At 39.9% G+C, this 21,581-nt stretch overlaps 1 protein-coding gene across 1 annotated transcript in view; it reads right to left on the bottom strand.

The window, feature by feature from the left end:
* The window catches only part of adam19a (ADAM metallopeptidase domain 19a), a 179,517-nt gene that overhangs the window by 30,496 nt on the left and 127,440 nt on the right, over nucleotides 1-21,581 (bottom strand). Inside the window, exons 7-15 of the mRNA XM_067523712.1 lie at nucleotides 18,493-18,558; nucleotides 17,799-17,870; nucleotides 17,341-17,507; nucleotides 15,486-15,570; nucleotides 12,990-13,132; nucleotides 12,438-12,615; nucleotides 6,151-6,240; nucleotides 4,678-4,873; nucleotides 1,914-2,022 (exon numbers count right to left, since the gene is read on the bottom strand). Of these exons, the coding sequence (XP_067379813.1) occupies nucleotides 1,914-2,022; nucleotides 4,678-4,873; nucleotides 6,151-6,240; nucleotides 12,438-12,615; nucleotides 12,990-13,132; nucleotides 15,486-15,570; nucleotides 17,341-17,507; nucleotides 17,799-17,870; nucleotides 18,493-18,558 (1,106 nt within the window). The remainder of the gene's footprint in view (nucleotides 1-1,913; nucleotides 2,023-4,677; nucleotides 4,874-6,150; nucleotides 6,241-12,437; nucleotides 12,616-12,989; nucleotides 13,133-15,485; nucleotides 15,571-17,340; nucleotides 17,508-17,798; nucleotides 17,871-18,492; nucleotides 18,559-21,581) is intronic.

The following is a 21,581-nucleotide window of genomic DNA, read 5'->3' as shown; positions in this document are numbered from 1 at the left end:
TTTGAAAGTAACTAAATGGTCATGGGCAGAACAACATTACTATGGAGTCCAGTTTCTCTAAACCTAATGAACTGAAATCCAATAATTACTATGTTTGAGCTCGGTTTTGATCACCAGCTCCTAAAAAAATATCTATTTTTGCTTCTAAATGCTTCATTATGTTCACCAGCTTGCCTCTAACTGTGTCCCTGTCCACGCATACAAATGCAAAGTAGCTGGATGTAGCTGGACATTGTTGCATCTATAGTTCTGGGGGTTTGTTGTGCCACCTGATCGGGAAGGAATCACACCATTCAAGGGGTCATCATCAGTTCTAATCAGCCCATAAATATAGTTTATTAGGTGACGTTCTATGTACAGAGACATCCTTGATGAAAACCTGTTCCAGAGCGCTCTGTACCTCAGACTGGGGCGACGGTTCATCTTTCAACAGGATAACAACCCAAAGCACACAGCCAAGATAACAAAGGAGTACAAGACAACTGTGTGAATGTCCCTGAGCCCCAGAACTCAGACTTGAACCTGAACATCTCTGGAGAAATCTGAAAATGGCCATCCAACGTAATGGGAGGCAGTTCAAAGAAAAATGGGAGAAAATGCCCAACAATAGGTGTGACAAGCTTGTAGCATCATACTTAAAAAGGCTTGAGGCTGTAATTGGTGCTAAAGGTGATACTTCAACTGTGGCTCAGTTGGTAAAGGAAGTCGTCCACAGATCAGTGGTTCGATCCTCGTTCCCGGCTATATGTTGAAGTGTCTCTGGGCAAGACACTGAACCCCTAACAGCGCATTCGCCTCCCCAGCTGTGCATAGCCGGTCAAAGCCCGGTAGAAATTGGGGAGGGTTGCTTCAGGAAGGGCATCCGGCGTAAAAACTGTGCCAAACCAACATGCGGACAATGATCCGCTATAGTTACCCTGAAGTCACGGGATAAACCGAAAGGACAAAAAAAATAAAAAGCAAAGCAAAGGATTTTTTTTTTATGTATTTTATGTCAAACACACTTCTCTCATTTTTTCATTGTCAATATGAGTTATTGTTTGTGTAATTTTGAGGAAAATAAGGAATATACACCATCTTGAAATAAGACTAACAGAACAAAATGAAAAAAATGAGTGCTACGAATACTTTCTAAATGCACTTTACCTCCTGGTGTCCAGCAGGTTCTTATCATGAACTATGGTGTGCTTGACCTTTGTTGGCAAAATTACAAAAGGAGCATAGAGCTACAGTCTTTTTAGGTTTAGGCAGAAGAACATTAGGCACTGGTTTTGGAAAACATCGAGAAATACTAAAATTCAGACATCTACTAGCAGTTCAATGTGGGAAGTGAACCAAAGTCTCACCCTGACCTCCTCCCTCAGCATACATTCTGTCTTAAATACACTCACTCTTACTTCTGTAATACTTATTTCTGTACTATGGCCTTTGAATGTAGCTTCTCTATCACATATGTAGAAAGTAAATGTTGTGCACTTATATAGCACTTTTCTACCTATTGGCACTCAAAGCACTTTACACTGCTTCATCACACACACACACCAATGGGGGAGCTGCTGGGGGGAGCTTGCTCAAGGACACTTTGGCATGTGTCCTTGAGGATTGAACCAACGACTGTGAGATTGGTGGACAACCGCTCTACCTTCCTGCGCCACAGTCGCTACCTACCTAACCACATGTGCTGAAAACGTGTCATATTATCCCTCTGCATTTTTCAAGTTTTTATTTCTGATGAAAATTCAAATGTAAATCGTTGATATGCTAAAGCTATGACAGAAATCCAATACAAACATGAACATTATCTACTGGCTAGAATCTTTATTATCTGTACTATAATCCTAGTAACTACCCATATAAAAATTAGCTTATGGTTTTGTATCAGTATGTGACATGGTAGTATGTTGATCCCATACCTTTTCTCACACTTCATGTAATTGCCGTGGTCATCTTTTCCACAGTTCCCAAAAGCGTTCCCTGCTGCATTGACATCTTCAAAGCAGGCATCATGGGCTGGTCGAGCACCTGGGAACAAAACATATAGCATCAGCCCTCTGTTTTCAGGCTGTTTACTTATGCCTACTCTTATTAACTCAGTTAGCAGTGTTTTCTTCCAAAGACAACTAAATTGATAAATGTTCTGCACTTTTATAGCCCTTTTCTACCTATTGGCACTGCTTCTCATTCATTCGCACTCACAATCACACACACACACTCACACACCGATGGGGGAGCTGCTATGCAGCTGGCCAACACTCAACCGGGAGCAAAGAAGTTGGGGTTCAGTGTCTTGCTCAAGGACATTTCGACATGTGACCAGAGAAGCCATGGACAGAACCAACAACTGTTAGTGGATGGATGACCGCTCTACCTCCTGCACCACAGTCGCCCCTGTTGATGTGCTGACTCACAAAGCTCTTGGCAACAGATACAGGCACAGCTAATGCTGATCTCAGCCACCTGCGTGTCTGATGCAGAGATTATCAGTGCTTATCACATGCACAGTGTTATCCCCTGTTCAGCCAAAGCCAACAGACCCCAATGTATGAGTGCGAGATGTGGCAAAATATGAGAACAGTCAGACATTTAGAGAAATATACATGATTAGTGTCAAAGCCATAGGCAGCATGGTGGTGGAGTGGTTAGTGCTGCCACCTCAGAGCTATAAGTCCGCAGGTCAAATTCCAGGCCGGCTGTGGCCGTTCTGTATGGAATTTACATGTTCTTCCTGTGTTTGCTTGGGTTTCTTCCCACAGTCCAAGGACATGCATGTTGAGTTAGTAAATGTTAACTCATTTGCCTGTAGGTGTAAATGTGAATGTGAATGGTTGTTTGTGTATGTCTCTTTGTGTTTATCATGGCGACCATTCCAGGGGGTACCCCGCCTCTAACCCAGCGCCAGGTGGGATGGGCTTCATCTTGCAGCGACCCTAAACAGGATAAGCAGTTAAAGATAATGGATTGCTGGATGGATTGTGTCAAAGCCAGTCAGATGAAAAGATCAACATCCATAGAATCAATAGTCAGCTTCTGAACAGAGCTAAAACATTGAGACTGCACCATGATGATTGCCAACGTTTTGTGTTTAGTTTCTGCACTGAGGTGCTTCTAATAATACATTTTTTGCTCATTTCCAAAATTACTTAAATATAATTTTAAACTTTAACACTAGTGCAATACTATCAATTAACAACTTTAATTCCCAAAAAGTTGGGAAGATGTGAAAATGTAAATAAAAAGAGAATGCAGCCATTTACAAATTCCAACAACCCATATTTTATTAGCCATAGAACATAATCAATATATCAAACTTTGAAACTGAGATATTTTTAATGGAAAATATTAGCTCATTTTAATTTGATGGCGGCAGCACATCTATACCTGGGGTATAGATGGAGACTTTGCTTAGGGACTGCCAAGCAAATGCTCACAGCCCTGGCTACCAGGCTGAAGAGGTACACCAGAGAAGATAAAACCAGTTGAATAAACAAATGTTCTCCACTGAGCCATGTACTCCCAGGGGCAGGGTAATAACATGAAAGCACAGCCACTAAGGCTGGAACCTGAAGAATACTGTTAAAAGAGAAAGGGGCATCACAGAACAACAATGCCCAGTGGCTGGAGGACTTGAGAGCAGACCACAGGAACCTTCCTGAACAAGATCCAATGACCATCACAATGACAGACATCCACGGCTGAGCCCCAAGTATGAAGAACTGGACAGCACCAGGCACAGACATGATCCAGGCCTACTGGTTAAAGAAGCTAACCTTACTCCATGAGTGGGGCTGCACAGGCTTGATCCCGAAGGACCCGCCCAATAACCTGCCTCTGCACAACATGAAACCTCCTGTCTGGCATCATAGCAGCTAAGATGAGCAGGCTTGGAAGTCCCAAAGTCAAAACGGGATACACGTTCAAAGGTGGTTGAGAATGACAGAGCTAAGATCCTGTGGGACTTCCAGATACAGACTGACAAACTGGAAATCACAACCAACCTGATATAATAGTTGGAGAGAAACAGAAGAACAAAGCTGTAGTGGTAGATGTAGCAATTTAAAGCGATACCAACATCACGAACACGAGAAGTTTCAGAGATACCAAGGGCTGAAAGTGGAGTTAGAAAAGATGTGGAAGGTGAATGTACAAGTGGCACCAGTGGTTATAGAAACACTGGGGGCTGTGACTCTGCTGGAGAGTGGCTCCAGCAGATTCGAAGAACAACATCTTTCTAAAGGTTTTTTAGTGAGGCTAATCTTTGATTCTGACCAATCAGAATCAGCCATATCTGCTTGATCATTAAGTTTTAGAGCATTCACATTTATTATAATTTCATAATGACGTACCATGTGAAGGACTTAGCAGGAAATCAGGAAGACTAAAATATCCAGAATGTTTACTGACAAAGTTTTTTTTTTGTCCTTTCAACCCTCCCCAATTTCTACAGGGCTTGGACCGGCACTGCACAGCTGGGGAGGGGAATGGGCTGTTAGTGGCTCTGTTTCTTGCCCAGGGACACTTCGACATATAGCCAGGGCCGGGGATCGAACCACTCACCCTGTGGTCGGTGGACGACTGCCTTTACCAACTGAGCTACAGCCGCCCCCCAAATACTAAAAAATAAAATAAAATCATGCACATTTTAAACATGGTTTGCGTTACTAATTGACTTTTCATTACCGTAGCCCCAGAGCTGCAGGCACTGCTGTTCATGGGTGAGGCACATGCCATTGTAGCAGTAGGCCAATCCATACTGACAAGACGAGCCATCCAGCAGGTAGACATTGGCAGGACAGTAAGGGGAAGCGCCAGTGCAGTACTCTGGCAGGTCACATGCCCCTGCTGGCCCCCGGCACATGGTACCTGCCTGTTTCAGCTGGCACAGACAGGAAACAGGAGGCAGGGGAGAGCACAGACATGTAATGTGGTGAGAATCTCTTGTAGACAAATCAAAAATATATTGGTACAATTAGATTCACACATTTACTATTTCGTTAATGGATAATATTGCTAAATAAATTAGCATCTAATAAATCTTTACAACAAACAAAATTACATCAAGGCCAGTTAGAATAAAATCACAATGCCAGATCTGTTATACGCTAATGCTGACAGAGTGGACCAAGGGGGCGGGGGGTTGATAAGGACCCAATAACTAATTTTTGCCCCAGTGGCTCATATAACATTACGGTGTCCGTGACCACAAAAACACAGGTAACGTAAACACTAAGCTTAAGTAGAGACACTATATATGGACAGAGTAAGAAGACCATAAAAGTAAAGTATTTGTAAGCTGTGAAAAACATCAACCACAGTCAGGTCCGTATATATTTGGATAATTATACTAGGAAAATACATTTTCTGTCCTTTACCACAGCTGTTCTCATCGCCCTCTGGGCCTTTTGGTGTTTCTGTGCTCACCAGTGTGCACGGTGTGGTATAGTTGTTTGGATTCGTCAGTCTAATGATCATTTGTTCACTGGAAGTGACAGTTCTGTGAACTTCATATTGACAATTAACAACCACAAATGCAAATGCCCCACTTTAAAATCATCTTTTGACTTCTTCCAACTTGGGACAGGCCTGTTGTGGTCCAAGAATAAAAATGGCTGTAATTTTTTACACAGCTCATACAATATTTTGACTAAACACTTAAATAAAAGCTGACAGTCTTTTATTTCAAATCCACTGTAGCGGTGGGTGGAGCCACAAATCCATTGTTCATATAAAAAGAATTTGGAAGTGCAACTTTGAGGAGAACTGGGAAAGGAATTAAAACAGGCTTTAAGAGATTACTCAAAAATAAAAGTATAATAACATGAAAAGTAGATATTAAACAGAATCTAGAAGTGCATAAGTTATTGCCATCTTCAGTATTTTGTCTCTTCTGTCAGGTTGGTGGTAGAATGTAGATTCATAGCTCTGTGTGTTACGATAGGATGGCAGGATTTGCATTTTAACAGTAAAAAGAGAGCAGAGATGAAACATATTCGGATGTGATGTGAAGATGATGAGCTGACACACACTGTGGGTACAGTATGACACTGACATGATGACTGACAGTGAACTAATCATACTGAGGATCTACTACAAATGAGATGAGCTCCCTCCTACGCCACTCTCCCTGGATGTGTGTCGGAGTGTGTTTCTTACTTTGCAGCCCTCACAGCACACTCCATGGGCACACTGAGCCTCTTCCTTTAAGGTACAATTATTGGCGTTGCAGCAGTCATTGGTGCATTCCTGTGACCGGAATAAAAACAAACACAAACTCATTATTTTAACTCACTAAATGTGGCTCAAACACTAAGACTGCCGGAACTTGAACACTCCCACGTGTACGAACGCAATCCGACTGTAGCCCGATATCCAAGCAGATAACTTTCAAATACATCATCCATTGAAAAGCATTTATATGTTTTAACTAGTGATGGGTCAAACAATAGTGAAGCTTTGGTGTGTGGATCCAGCACAAGGAGTGAAACCCTGTATCGATGTGTGCATTGCTTTTTGTTGCTCTGTTCTTTTCTCTCTTCACTTTCCACTCATCCCAACCGGTCGAGGCAGATGGTCGTCCACCCTGAGCCTGGTTCTGCTGGAGGTTTCTTCCGTTAAAGGAAGTTTTTCCTCTCCACTGTTGCCTATGGTTTGCTCCAGGGGGAATTGTTGGGTTCTCTCTATACATCTTTATAATCTTGACTTTATTTTGTAAAGTGCTTTGAGATGACTTTGTTGTGAATTGCAGCTATATAAATAAAGTTGAATTGAATTGAATTGCTTTGAGAAAAATGGCGGAACCAATACAGCTGCTTTGCTTTAAGGAAGTGAAGCTCCAAACTGTGTTTATGAGGAAGTACTACTTTTGACTGTATTCGTTTTGTTATTAGTTTTTGTTTCTGTATTTTCCACCGATATTTCTGGAACCATTAAGACAAAAGAAACTCCAGGTGGGGATCATTTTGATCCTATAATGCCAAATAAGAAATCTTTTCCTTTTCCCGTTTCCACTTTTGCTTAGTTTTCATTTCAGTTAATTATGTTCAAATTAGTTTCTGAGGGACTCTTCACTTAAATTATTATTTTTTTTTCACAAATTACCTTTTAATTTTATTTGCAGGCAAAATGTCAGCTCTGCTCCACAAAGCTGTCTTATATAAACAGGAGCTCCTCTACAAACTTGCTTTATAATTTTCATGTACTCCCGCCTCATCGTTATCTTGCGTAAGGGTTTTTTCCAAAGCAGCACAACTGGTCTCAAAGACAGAAAATCCAAATGACCCCAACATGCTGTAAAAACTTCTCGTTGTTAATAAAATATGTCAACTCTGCCCTCTCCCCTCACATAAGTACACAAGCACTCCCACTTTCATTCATTTTTTATAAATGACATTAACAAAAATTTCACTTTGATTTCACGTTTTTCACTTATACATCCTCGCAAAAAAAGATTTTTGTACATTCTGCACTTGACGCTATTAGTCACAGTCGTATTATTTTGGTTATATTCAAGCTAATTGGAATATATACACTTCTCTTTCATCCAGCAGATGTAGCTATTAAGCAATACACCAACACAGTGACTGTGTTGGCACCGTTAGGGAACTGTGACATACACTCCATGAGGTGTCAGCTACCCATAACTAGTTGTAACTAATGCACACATCATATACTTTACATATATCAATTATAAGCCATTAATAAACCTTTGAGTTGCTAGATCGTGTCACTTGATCCAATTACTTTCAATTACTGCTATGACGGGAAAAACTGGGAGAATGTGACTCGGAAAGTCGTACGACAAGCTTTTCTAATGGAGTATTCACCAACTGGTAGACTTTGGTCTGGATCTGACCCCAAAGAGCTTTATTTATATAGGATTTCTTTTTTAACATAGCCAACTTGGCAAAGATGTGTGGATCCTTTGGTGGCTGCTTTTTATCCAATCAATCATGTAAGCACTCCAGCAGACAAGCAAATGTCACAGTAAACATTATATCCTAAGGCTTCGGACCACGGAGAGATAACGGGATAGCTTACATTAACATTTAGTCATTTGACAGATGCTTTTGTCCAAAGCGGCTTATAACTGTGGTACAAAACACGCAGCCATTGCTTATTTGGTAGTTGTTAGGGTTAGTGGTTTGACTCCCAGATCCTCCTCTTGGGCAAATCACTGAAAGCCACATTGCACCCGCTGGGTGAGGAGAGCACCTGCACACCTGTGCGTGTGTGTCCGAATGACTAAATGTAAGGAAACACCGTAAAGCGCTTTGGATACTAAAAGCGGACCTTTTACCAAGCATGGTGCTTTGCTTAGGATCTTTTTTTTGGTGTGGTGACACCAGTCATTTCAGAGCTCAATAGGTGGGAAGAACTATAATCCGGGATAAGTGAACTTATGAGTGGACCACTTTGTAGGCAAAGGATCAAAGCTCTCAGCTACTATAAGCCAGTGCAGAGATTTGAGTTTCAGATTACGGTAATAGAAAATGCAAGTCACTCCCCCCCAGTATCTACTCCACAGACTTGTATTGTAGCGAGTGAAAGGAAAATGGTGGGTACAGTTGTAAAAAGGTAATCCGACAATTCGACACCTGAGTGTACAACAGCTCTGTTAACCAAGCAGCAGTTGCTGTTATCTACGGAACTCAAATCATTTATATGGATTTTGATAAATTCCCTCTTTATCATGAGAAAATGAAGTTGTTATCCCAAAATAACAACATAATTACGCCTTTATAAGAAGAATAAAGACAAAAAATAAAAAAATCCATGCCCATTCTGAGCTTTCGTACTTCTGGCCCTGGTTAACGTTCCAATTTAAATAGGATAAAATGTATTAAAATGAAAAGCACTCTATGGTATGGGAACTGTGAAGTGCCATTATGAATTATCATCATCAACTGACAGGGAAGACACTAAAACGTGACTGACAAGTCACAATTCCAACAGATGCTTGCAGAAAGGAAATACATTTTAATCCAGAGACATGACTTTGCCGCGTTTGTACTTGTGTCATACAGTGAAAACAAAGACAACATCTTGTTGCCATGGTGAGCCACGGGTATGCTCAGAACAAATGTGGGAGTTGACTCAAGCAAGAGAAAAAAGGCAATTATACTGGCAGGGAAGAATGGAGAAGGGATTATGGGTGAACACAACAACAACAACAAAAACCATGGGCCTGTTTGTAGTGTGCTGTTTATTTGAACAATGTGAAGGTTTGAATTCTAAAACCGTTATGCGTCTCTGTTACTTTCCACACACCGTGTTTCTACAGTGTTGTCTTGAGTTTAAAAAAAAAAACAAAGAACTTTCTAGCCTCACTGTAAAATATGTGTGGTGTCCTAGGTCCCTTCCTGAAAGAAAAAGAGGACTTTGTTTCGTTTAGAATCTGGATCTTCAAGCCCTTATGTTTGTCATGTGTATCATACGTTTCGGTAAAATCACAAGGTGGGAGCGTTAAGCAGATTCCGTATCTTGTCTCATTTGCAATGCTAAGAACAGGTGGCTTGTCAGCACCGCGAGCTTGATTGTCAGCTCCGCTCTGAGTGGGAGTCATAACAAACAGCCCCGTCGGTAGCACTGCTGCTGTCAGCTACCAATTTGCTTCCTCTGTTTTCAATTTGTTCGGCTGCTTGAACCAAAGAAGGTTTACTTAACCTCTGGGTTTATTGAGCGCTAGCACTTCATCCTGATTTGAGGTAACTTTGAGCAATCTTTTAGCTGTGCTGCACAAATGTAATGCAGAGTGCATTTACGACGAGGCCACAAGGACGCTGCGCTACGCGACGCAGAAGCTGAAATAAGAGATTAAAAACAGCTCCCTGTTCCATCTTTGTCATCTATGCAAAACAGACAATACTTTTGTCAATTCTTACATCTGTCTATTGCTGTGAAATGTGAAGTTCTAATAGATAGAAAAGCAGTATGTAAGTGCAGACCATTTTAATAGGAACCTATTGAGTTTGTAATCATGGTCAACCTGCTTTTCCTCCAGATGACATCATCTGAACTCCTAATGATAATTTCCTCTGGGTGATGTCATCCAGCATTACTAAAGCCATAGAAAGCAAGTTGAAAACTGCTGAGTTTGGTAAAGTACTGATTGATATGTCCTTATACATAGCTTCTTCTGCACATGATAGAATATAGACTCCAAAATGTAGATAAGAACATTGGACAGCACTTTACAGAGTCTGTTACTCTGGATGGGATGAAATGCTTTTCTCATAAAACAATTTAATATACATTATGGGGTTTCCAATACAATAAATTCATGATATAAACAAAAGTAAAATAATGACTTCAAATTATTTGTGCTGTTTTTCACTTTTTTCAATAAAAATAAAAGGTTCAATAATAAAATACAAGCAGCAAAGGGCAAATTACTTACTTCCTTACACAGAGTTTTTAAAATAAAAAAGTAAGTAAAGAACAAGGTAAAACATCAAAAAGAATTGGGTAAAATAAATCGCATTTGTAATAGTGGCTGCACTCACAATTATAAAACCCTGTTGCAGGTGTTTTGGCAAAATGTACAAACTTTCTGCTTAAAAATATTCAGCCCCTTTATGACAAGTGTCTTCACTACTCAGGCAGCACATTTTTGCAGTTATGAGCTGCAGCAGATGTGATGAGCAGCCAGATTTTTCCAGTTTCAGTCTCAGTTTTTCTGAGTACATTTCTTACTGACAGTGGTCACTAATGTCCTGAGTTTGCATGTTGCAACGGACTTCTTCAAATCTCACCTGAGATTTTCTATGGCGGTTCAAATCACTCTAATAGACACACTAGAATCACTTAGGACATCTTCTGTGACCAAGCCTTGGTGGACTTCAAGGTATGTTTTGGATCATTGTCAGGTTACATTGTCTCCTAGGATGTCCTAAAACTAAATTGAATTCATCTTTTCTTTCTCACACTCACTTTTCTTGTGCTTTTAGGTCAGTAGTTATGTGTAAGTCTTGGAGTTCTGGCATAGTAGTGTGCAGACTAAAACCTCTGTGCCTGTTGCCACCAAGTCTTGCTGCAGGTCTTTTGCAGTCATTCAAGAGTTTTTATCAGCGTGCCTCCTCAGAAATCTGGTTGCACCCTGTGATAGCTTCCTTTTTCTGACACATTTCCAGGTGGTCCAGGTAGCCGCTGTTGCTTAATCTCTGAACTGTAGTTCTTTTCTACCTATTGGTACCCAAAGCGTTTTACACTGCTTCTCATTAATCCATTCGCACTCACAATCATAATCACACATCGATGGATGCAGGAGCCAGGAGCAACTAAGTGGTGGTTTAGTGTCTTTCTCAAGGACAACTGTGAAGACTGTGTCAGGAGGAGTGAACCAACAATCCTGGACAACTGTTCCACCTTTTTAACGCGTGATCTTAAAAGAGATTCTATTCAGGGGGTTGAATAATTTCGAGTATACAGGGGTCATCAAAGTTGCATTTTGTGTTGACTTTGGAGGAAGAACTTGTAATGTTAAGTGTGTGGAGGTTTTTAAATGTTTCTTTCCTGATTTTCTTATTTCAAACAGCTAAAAGTTTGTACATTTTCAATGGGGGTTAATTCATTTACTGTATAATCCATTACTGTATAAGCAAGCTCATCAGGTCCAGGCTCCCGTTCTACTGTAGCCAGTTTAAAAGGTCAATGACACACCACAGATTCAATGAACTGGACCAGCGTCATAATTAGGAGCTGGCTTTGCAAGGCCCGTGCAGAGACTCAGAAAAAAGTCACCTTACATGGTTAATTTACAGAAACTACCATGGCTGTTTCCAGTAAACCAGTCTAGACCAGTCTATTGATCATACCAATGGTATTTATTGCTTAATATGTTGGTAGTTTGGCCATTTTTTGACTTCATGACATTTCAATGACATTTTCCTTATTATAATTTTTTTTTTTAAATCCCGTGAGTTCAGTGTCGCCACAGCGGATCATTGTCCGCATGTTGATTTGGCACAGTTTTTACGCCGGATGCCCTTCCTGACGCAACCCTCAAATTGTAAAAGATCAATTTCTGATATTGCATAACACAGAATGAATCATAATGTGCCCAAGGCAACATGTGTACATGTAGGACAAAAGGCTGCATTGAAGCAGAGTGGCTCAATGAAAGGAGAACTAAAACATGGAGTTTGAGTTTTAGTCCACCCACTAAAACTCAAACTAATACAAAGTGACCTGTAGAAGCCTAAATAAATCTCTGTCACTTGCTGTTACTTAATTCAGTTTGCGCTGTGAAATTTAGTTCCTAATGTGTCTATCACTGACACTGATAGCTATAGCTACGGCCACAATTATGAGGAAGGAAAGAGTGGAATTTCAAGTATGTGTTGTGCCTTTAAAATTAATGCATTACCAGAATTAATTTGCATTTGAAATTAGTCTTTTAGCCGAACAAGTCAGACAAATATTAAAACTACAAAGACACTCACGTCAGGTTCCCCACAGTCACATTCTTCTCCGTCCTCCACAAACCCATTGCCACACTTCTTGCCCCCGACCAGGTCCTTCATGTTAGGCATATTGTAGAGACACATGCCCCCTCCCTTCTGGAAGTAGCTGTCCAGGTCACGCTTGCTGCAACGACTGAAGACTCGAGGGAATGGATGCCTGGACGCAGACATTTTAATTGTGTTGATAAATATATATCACACCTGATTTGCTTTGCTAATATTTAGTAATAATCCCTTGTGTTTTAGTGAGGTGCATTGAGATAATGCAGCACAATTTCATTAGGTTTTTGTTGCTTACACTAAACAAAAAACACAATATCAATAAAAACTACTGCAGATAAAAGTCTCTGATATGAATAAAACAGTCCAAAACCTTGTGTTTTATGTGTCTTCTTTAGGCAGTCACATTGATATATAATGTGTTTTTTCCTCTTGACTGATGACATTGTTATTCACATGTCAAGCTGTTAACAGAAACATTTCAGTTTGAGCAGGTTTAGGTTGAATCCTGACACAGATCCTGAGGCTCACCCAGTGGCGGCAGCCATCACGCAGCCCCCCTGCTCAGCGGTCGCCTCCACACAGCAACCATCGTGGTCATGGCTCATTCCAAAGTTGTGCCCAATCTCGTGGGCCATGGTGGCTGCAGCTCCAATGGACAGCTCTGAGTGGTCCTGTGGGTTTAATTAGAGGAAGGTCTCATTCAAATCTGAAAACTACTTTCTGGCAAATTACCCTAAATACATATACTCAATACCAACACGTCATGTCTTTTATATGTGCAGGAATGTATTACCCTCTATCACGCTCCGAGGGAAAAGCTCAGGTGTGGTTCCTATCGATCCATTCACAGGTTATTTAAATGCATGTGTTATTCATGACAGGCAATTACCATGCGATAGCTTCTTCAAGTACTAATTCATTAAGCACAATATGAAGAGCATTTGCATTTGCATTTCTATAACACAGTTCTCAAAACTATAACTATCTTATCAACATGCTGGTGGTGCTCGGGACAGGCAGCGCATCACCATCATTAAAAATGTATCTTCTGGGAATTTGTATAAAAATCACATAGAAATCCATCATGTATTGGTGCCTCTTGACCAAAGTGTTAAGACATTTGGACTGACAGTACCACATTTTGAGCCCGAGAGCTACAGGAGATAATTAGCTTGATAAAATCCTGACTTTTGCAACGAAGGACCCTTTAAGCTTCTGGTAAATTTTTACAAATGGTGTCAAAAGAAAAAAGCAAAATGTGTATAGAGAAGCAAGGTATTTGAAGGGGCTGGATGATACGTTGCAGCTAAACTAGAGAAGAAGTAAGACACAGCTACAGCGTTCTAGTTAAAAAGTAAAGAGTCAAACTCACATGACAGAAATGCACTAACGCATGCAGCAGTGACAGTATTCAGATGTATTTAGTTCCTCTTTGATCCACTGAAAGCTGCCATTCACTCATAGCTCTGTGTCTGAATTATGCATACGGTGTAAAACAGGGAAGTGTTAGCTGTCAGAAAAAGCTGATGTTCTTCACGTCATTTAATACTCAGAGGGCTAAACCATAGAGGTAACAAGTGTGTGATGTGTGTGCTGTTTGTGTGGTGGCCAATGGAGACTCTGTGGCTTGATCAGACACAGGACATTTGGATTCTACAGGCCACCTCTGGCCACAGGAGACCCCATTAGAAGCTAATCAAGCTTGGAAAAGCTATTGATCTTCAGGGCCATTCAGTCCATTGCTGCACATGTTTATAAAGCCATATGGTTAAACAGGGTGAATAATACTACAGAGAGGACATTTTAAAGCTGCTGGCAACCAGGAAAGATTTGAATGTTAACACCCTGCACTACGAAGAGAGGACTGCAGCAGTATACAAGTCATAAACATGTGTAAGGCAGTTTGCCTCATGCCCTGCCTCAGTTTATTTGTCCAGAATAAAACAAAGCCGGTTCAAATTTAGGGGGAAAAAAACGTAACTGAATTTAAATGCCCGTAAACAAGAAAAATTGTAAAAACAGGAAATAATCAAATCTGAGTGGAATTGTAAGCCTGAAAATGGGGAATGGAGTTCTAACATTTAGTCTGGTCTACTCCTGAGATAATAGTTAATAGATTTTGAGATACAGTATGCTACATATTCTGCACTGATTTCATAGTATTTAGGCTTCATGGTGTATTTTATAGGTTCCATCCCCTAATTTATTAGTTTTATCAGACGAGAATTTTATTAATGTTGGCAGAACACACACAATTTAAGTCAGAAGAAATGCAAAACTCCAAAAGACTGCAAACACCTGATCTTTGGAACAAATTGTGACATGTCCAATATGAACACAGAGGTGTCATGTGACCTGCCGACGTCATATGAAAAACCTCTATAAGCAATACAATACATGTTCCCCAATTTATGGATGAAATATAAAAAGAGCAAATCATGTCAAATTAAAGACTGCAGATTAAACACATATTTTTTCAGCTGCTATGTGATAAATAATGTGTACAGACAACTACACAGAAAATATCCAGTGTTGTCGTGAGCTGTTAAGTCGTCACACAGACCAGCAGTATTGTCATTTCTGCAGAACAAGTCACAGTTTAAAACTCTTAGCTAAAATTTTGTGGGTAATGTGAAAGTGAAATGTTTTTTTTTAAAATTGGAGCAGTCCGTTTATTTGCAACAGTGCCAAGTGATGGCAAAAACTATTTTGGTTCAAACTCAGCACCAAAATTGCACTAATCAGCATAAACACAGTCCATACGAACAAACGTTGTCTTTAATGTAGAAAATTAATGAAGTTATCCTTTATGCAATATCAACTCAAACCTTTAACCTTGAAAAATCCTAATCAATCCTTATTTTATTCACAACTCTAGAGAAAAACCTTGACTTAGTACAAAATGTGAAAGTACTGACCAAGATTCTTTTGAAGGAGACTGTGCACATACAAAGGGAGAAACATCAATATAGGATAGAATCAACTGAGGGGGGAAAATGGGGACTGGAATATATTCCCACGTACCACGTTGATTCCTCCAGAGTTTTCCAGGCTGCACATCCCCTCCAGTGGTGCCATCCCGATGGTTGTCCCTTTGAAAATCACACCACTACCACAGACAGACACACACACACACACACACACACACAAAAAGAAAATCCACTTAACCTTAATCTCCTCCCTGTTCAGTCAGGCTCCACAGTGGATGCACATTGATTGCAGATGCAACAGCAGTGCACAGCGGCAGACATGATGAGCCTTTGAGATGTGGGAGAGGGCATTCGAGGAACCTCAATCCACCATGTGGTCTCCTGGCGGTTGCCACTTAGCATCATAAAACAAAATCAAGCCTTGTCTGATGAATCCAAACTTAATATGCCCTTTGGTATCAGCAAAACTAATTATGGAGCCAGTGGGCCCAATCTTTTGCTTAATAAAATCCCCCCTTAACTAATGATTAGCCAATTTATACAACAACAAAATGTGAAATAATATGACCTAAACTTTAAGTCTTCGAGGCCAGACACAGGAGGTGTATGTCAAAAGATGCTTCTTATTAGCTGAGCTACAGAAATGATAATAGATTTGTGTAATAACATCAGGAGGGCAGAGAGCTAAAGCAGATCATTTCACTGAGGATACTGTCCTGATGTGATTGTTCAACAGGATCAGCACAGATCACCTTCCTTAAGTGAAGCTCTGTAGGTAGCTTTTTTATATTTGACTTATTATATATTTGACTGGCCATATTTGTTATGGCAGTATTTTCACTAATATTTTCTTCTTTCTGTGTTTACAGATTTAACTTAACCAAACCAACCAAAATTCAAATAATCTGGGAATTAGTGTATTGTACTTATGTTCCATGTTACTTCAAATATATGTCGCATTAAGTCAGTACTACTCACACAAATTAGTTTCCATTTCCCATTTCCTGTCACCCAGACTAATTGAACAGTGCTGTCAGGAGTGCAGAGATATTTCCTTCAAGTATTTTGCTAGTGCTATGTCAAACTACATGCAGTACTGTAGCTTTCACAAAACAAAGCAGTTACTTTGGCAACCATATCAATGATAACTCCCAACCCCTGTTAATACTACAGTACATGGATGTAAAATACAAGTACATTTACTTTAAAATGACTGCAATATTTACCCCACAGAGGGAAATACAGTTTTTTCCAGTTATACTTTGCAGATACAAAATAATAACAACTACTTTAACAAATTAACTGATTAACAAATAATTTTTTTTTAACTTTTAAATCTTTTACTAGATTTTTTCCCCCATTGTTTTTAAACTTCTAAGTTGCAGCAAAAACATTCAATAAGTTGATAACAACATTTGCCATTTGCTTATTGCTACTAACCAAAGCTATAAAGAATGAAGAGAAAATATGAAGTAAAAGTTGCTAATTGATTTTACAGTAAACAGCCAGAAAAAGATTTTTAAAGTGGTTCTCTTCTCGTATGAATTAATCTTCACATCTGAACATTTTAGATTTATGGAGAAACCTCAGTTATGAGGCACACGTGAATCACATCTTGACTAGACTTAACAACATCAGGTTCAATAGAATTTGTGTACTTCTGCCAACTGTGCAACTTCCAGCCCTTTTACCCCTTTATCCCCCACCTGCTAAACCTCCCTCGCGTAAGATGCTAGACAACACTAAACTCAGTAAGTGATGAGGCACGTTATTTTGAAATTATCATTAGGTCATTTACAGTACCTGAGAGAATGGGGCCACAAGCAACAATACAGGCATCTCAGCTGTGAGATGTAGCACAAGTAGAGGGTCAGCAGGTGAATATTATGACTGAATTGTCAGCTACATGTTGTTTCTGTGTGTGCGTGTGAGTGTTTCTGTGAACTCACGTGAGCAGCTGGGCGTTGTCATGTTTCTTGCGGGACTTCAGCTTCTGTCTCCACTGTAGGAAAGACCACAGGGTGGCATTTGGCTCCTCTGTGACGATACACTGGTCCCTGTCGGTCCAAACCTCCAGGCCAATCAGAGGCGCACGGATGTTCAGGGCCCTGTAGAACTGAACACATATACACAATCAGTACCACGTTGTGGTCTTGAATTGCAGTTCTGCTTAACATCCTCCCCAGGGCTGCCGAAGGACACAAACGACAACGATCCATGTGACACTACATATTTGTGTAGACTTTTTCTTCAAATCATTAATTTATAACGTTAAAGAGAACAAACTTTAAAGTAGATCTTTAACAGATGACATCAGGAGTGAGGAGTTATGACTGTACAGCCGTATCTTTAGGCTTGTTGAATGGATCTGTTTGTTCCCTGGGGAATTGCAGTCCATCAGCCTTACCTTATCCACGTAATTGGCAATTTCCATTATCCTCGCCTTGGTCCTTTCATAGTCCTTATTCTGCCGTTTAAACTGTGGGACAGGGAAGATAGGAGAGTTAGTGGCATGAATGAGCTTTTTCATCACAGAAATAAATAAAATGTTATAGACAATCACTCTAAAGTTTCCCGCACAGAGTAATGACCTATGAAAGCAGCACTATAACCCAACCAGCCCTGCTTTACCACTTCTACTATGGTCCATCATCATAATTATACCAATTACAGGCAGAAAGGACCCGGCTCTTCTTATTGGTCACAATGTGCTGTTACCATGACATTAACACAGCAGAGAGACCCCTAAACTAGCTTTTATGAAGATATACCATCTCATCCCTGCAGCTTAGCATCTATTTAAAACCCTTTCCACCTTTAGATTCACCTAAATATACTCCCTCATTAAGCAGACAAATCCTTCCAGCGGGTTTCCGCATGCTTTCGCCTCGCTATGGTTATTATATCAACTCAGAGCTGAAAGAGTTGCATTAGCCAGAATGAGATAATTGTCTAAGATGTGGACTCTGTTTCCGTCCTCACGTGTGATTTGATGGCTGTATGATGTCAGGGGATAAATGTGGCACTTATTGCTGAGGCACTGTACACAGGGATATTTGGCTGTAGAATCTGTGGAGTAGATGGAAAGTTTTCAAACTTACCAGTGTGTTGTCAGCCACAATGTACAGCTCCATGTACCTGGTTGTACCCCAGGTGGTCCTTTTAACCTGACAAAGGACAAGGGAAGATGGAAAGATTGCTGTCAATGGGGCATTATTAGTTATTATTTCAAGAGTTTGACAAATCCTTTGTCTAGGAAAATTCAAGTGAAGTTATGGACTTTTATTTAGTCATATCTCATTTAAAACATTTGTGAAAAGTATGTGAACCTTTTTCCCTGTTGTCTAAATTAATTAGTCCTAAAATGGGATCTGATCTTCATTTAAGTCATGAAACCAAGTTCAAAGGTCCATAAACAGGAACTTGGCTGTTGACTTAAATGTTAAATGCATTGCCCTAGTTTACGCTTTCTAGCCAGTGAACATCAGCAGCTCCTCATCGGAGGTTTTATCAAGAGGTGTGTTCGAAATCCGACTGTGTAAAGAAGATGTCTTTTATTACATGAGGTGGGACCTCCCAGAATCACAACTGATGGTCATCCTATCTCCGAAATACAGGTCTGAAATACCTGTCTCTAATTTCTCCTTTAAATGAATTGAAACCTTTGCCACACACTGATACTTACGATTGGACTATCAGGTGCTAAGATTTTCAAGGGCGCATTCACTAATTTTCTGTCTATGGCTTTAGTTTATGGTGTAAATGTACATTAATGCTTTTAAACTTCCCTCTGACTTCCCCGTATTAAAATATCTCCCAGATGATGTCATCTGGTGGAGTTTTGGAAAAGCAGGTTGACAAGGATTACAAACTTTATAGTATGAGCAAGAAGATGACATAATCTGAACGGAAGCTTCCTCCAAGTGATGTAATCTGGAGGTGTTTTTCAGGAGAAGTAGGGAGATATTTTAATATAAGGAAATCAGAGGAAAGTTTTATGGTAATTCATGTATACATGTACTACTCAAACTAGAACCAAAAGAAGCAGGTTCACCATCAGTGTGGACTGATTAGTGTGCAGGACAAATCCGAAGCTAAACTAGAATTCTCTAAATACCTTCCTTTGGTTTTTTACACCAGGGGTGGCTCCATTTTATTTCAGACAGTCTCATTGGCTCATGTATGTATCTCTGTCTGCACCTCCTTGGGGAGCCACCTTTCATTGTTTGAGAATCTCTGCTATGCATGTCATGAATAAAAATGAAGTATTGAGTCCCTATTAACCACTGCACTAATGAGAAGCTTTGTATGAGTGCAATATGTCAAAAAGCTGAATCAACCTAAGAAGAAAAAACACTTTTTGACAGTTGTGGACACTGGTTTACTAATCGTCGATTCCACAGATGTGCTTACATTATTATTGTTTAAAATAAAAAAGAAGAAGACAGTTGGTTATAGCTTTTACTCTATTACTTACTATTTTTTTGTTCTCTGTCTTTGGAAGAAAGGTCAAGGTGTATATATCAATCACAATTTTTGGAATACTGCATTTACTGATTCTACTGAGCCTTATGATGAATAATATCTTACAATTTTTCAGTTACATTAGCACAAACCAGCTGAGAACCAGCTTCAAGGTCATTGATGTATTATGAGAACTAGATACTGGGTTCAAACAGAGTGTCCTGTGACTGTAATCGACATTGCTCGCCTGGCACCTGTAAGTTAAAAATGCTTCTGGGGTTCCGTCTACTTTGTGTGGCCCATGAAACATGCGCAACAGACCCGTCTGCACACTCCTGCTCAGTTCATAGACCTCACACTGTGATAACATCATGAAAATAAAAGATCCATTTATTCAAAATGTAGTTTAGTCTGTCCCTTTAAGGTGCCTCTTTGAAAAACATCAAATACATATAGAAGTCCGGGTAAATACTGAGTATAAACATGGAATTTCAAGCTGGTGCTGTACTACCAGTACACAGAGACTAGTACAATTATTAGACTGCAAAGGTACAGAAAAAAAAATACTATTAACATACCAGTAGTACTGTAAAAAAAAAGAAAAAAAAAAAGAGTATGAGTAGCATCCCAGCTATCCACACTGTGTTACAAAGCGTAACAAATATTCCTCCATCATTAAGTTTCCACCCTCCTAATACTTGATTACAGCCATTAGCAAAAGACTCTGCTGTAATTAAATCTGATTGATTTACATGCGGGGAGACTGCTATTGCAGTTTGGTCTGCACTAAGCAGCAATACGGTGAATGAGTGGGGAAGCTGTGGTGGCCTGTGGAGCTCAACACACACACACACACACACACACACACACACACACACACTCTAATGCATTCACACATTGCATTGTTTATTTGAGAAGCAAATAGTGCCAGAAGCCTTGGGATTCAGTCTGCAGTAAGCTCTAGCTGGCATTTCTGTGTAACAACCAGGATTAATGGGTGGCTATGGAGGGAACTGGGAGAGCCAGGGGGTACAGTGCAGGAGGGAAGAAGATAAAGAAAGAGGGGGAAAGGATGATGCCCTAGTGGAGAGCTAATAGGGCTTTTTGAGGAGTGGAGAAAGATGAAAACAGTTTAAGTGATTCAGAAAAATGATGAATGTGGGAATAAACACCGTTTGAAAAGAAAAAAACAACACTCCACGAATGACTGTTTGTCTTAAGCATTGGAGATAGATGAAGGCAGTTATAGAAATGCAGATGAGCAAACTAGACCTGTGTATGGTTCTTCACCATAAAGGAGCAATAAACTCACTCATAGCCATGAGCTGAACTAACCCTGTTAGCTGAGAAAAGCCATGATTCTCTTACCATTTCCAAGTGTTGTGAGGGTCATTTTGTGCCATAAAATAGCACTGAGACCTATTCAATATTAAGTTAGACCATTTTCCCTACTGAGCTAAATGTGATTCGATGTATTATAGCTACTTAATAATGTGTCTGTGCTGTGATTAAGACATTTTGAGGGAAATTTTGAGGTTTGTCGGACCAAGCTTTTTCAGTCAGCCAATCTAGTAGAAATATGGTGATATTGACATGTGAGCATCTTTACTCGACTAGAACTATGCATATTTCTGTATTTAAAAAAAAACTATGGTAAATAGTACTGATTCAACTTCTTTAGTTAAGTAAAGGTGAAAAAGTACAAGCTCTGAAAGGGAACTAAACT

Source organism: Channa argus, chromosome 12 (genome assembly GCF_033026475.1).
Source record: "Channa argus isolate prfri chromosome 12, Channa argus male v1.0, whole genome shotgun sequence".
Lineage (NCBI taxonomy): Eukaryota > Metazoa > Chordata > Actinopteri > Anabantiformes > Channidae > Channa > Channa argus.
Note: the sequence above shows the minus strand (reverse complement) of the source record. Positions and strands in the feature narration are given on the sequence as shown.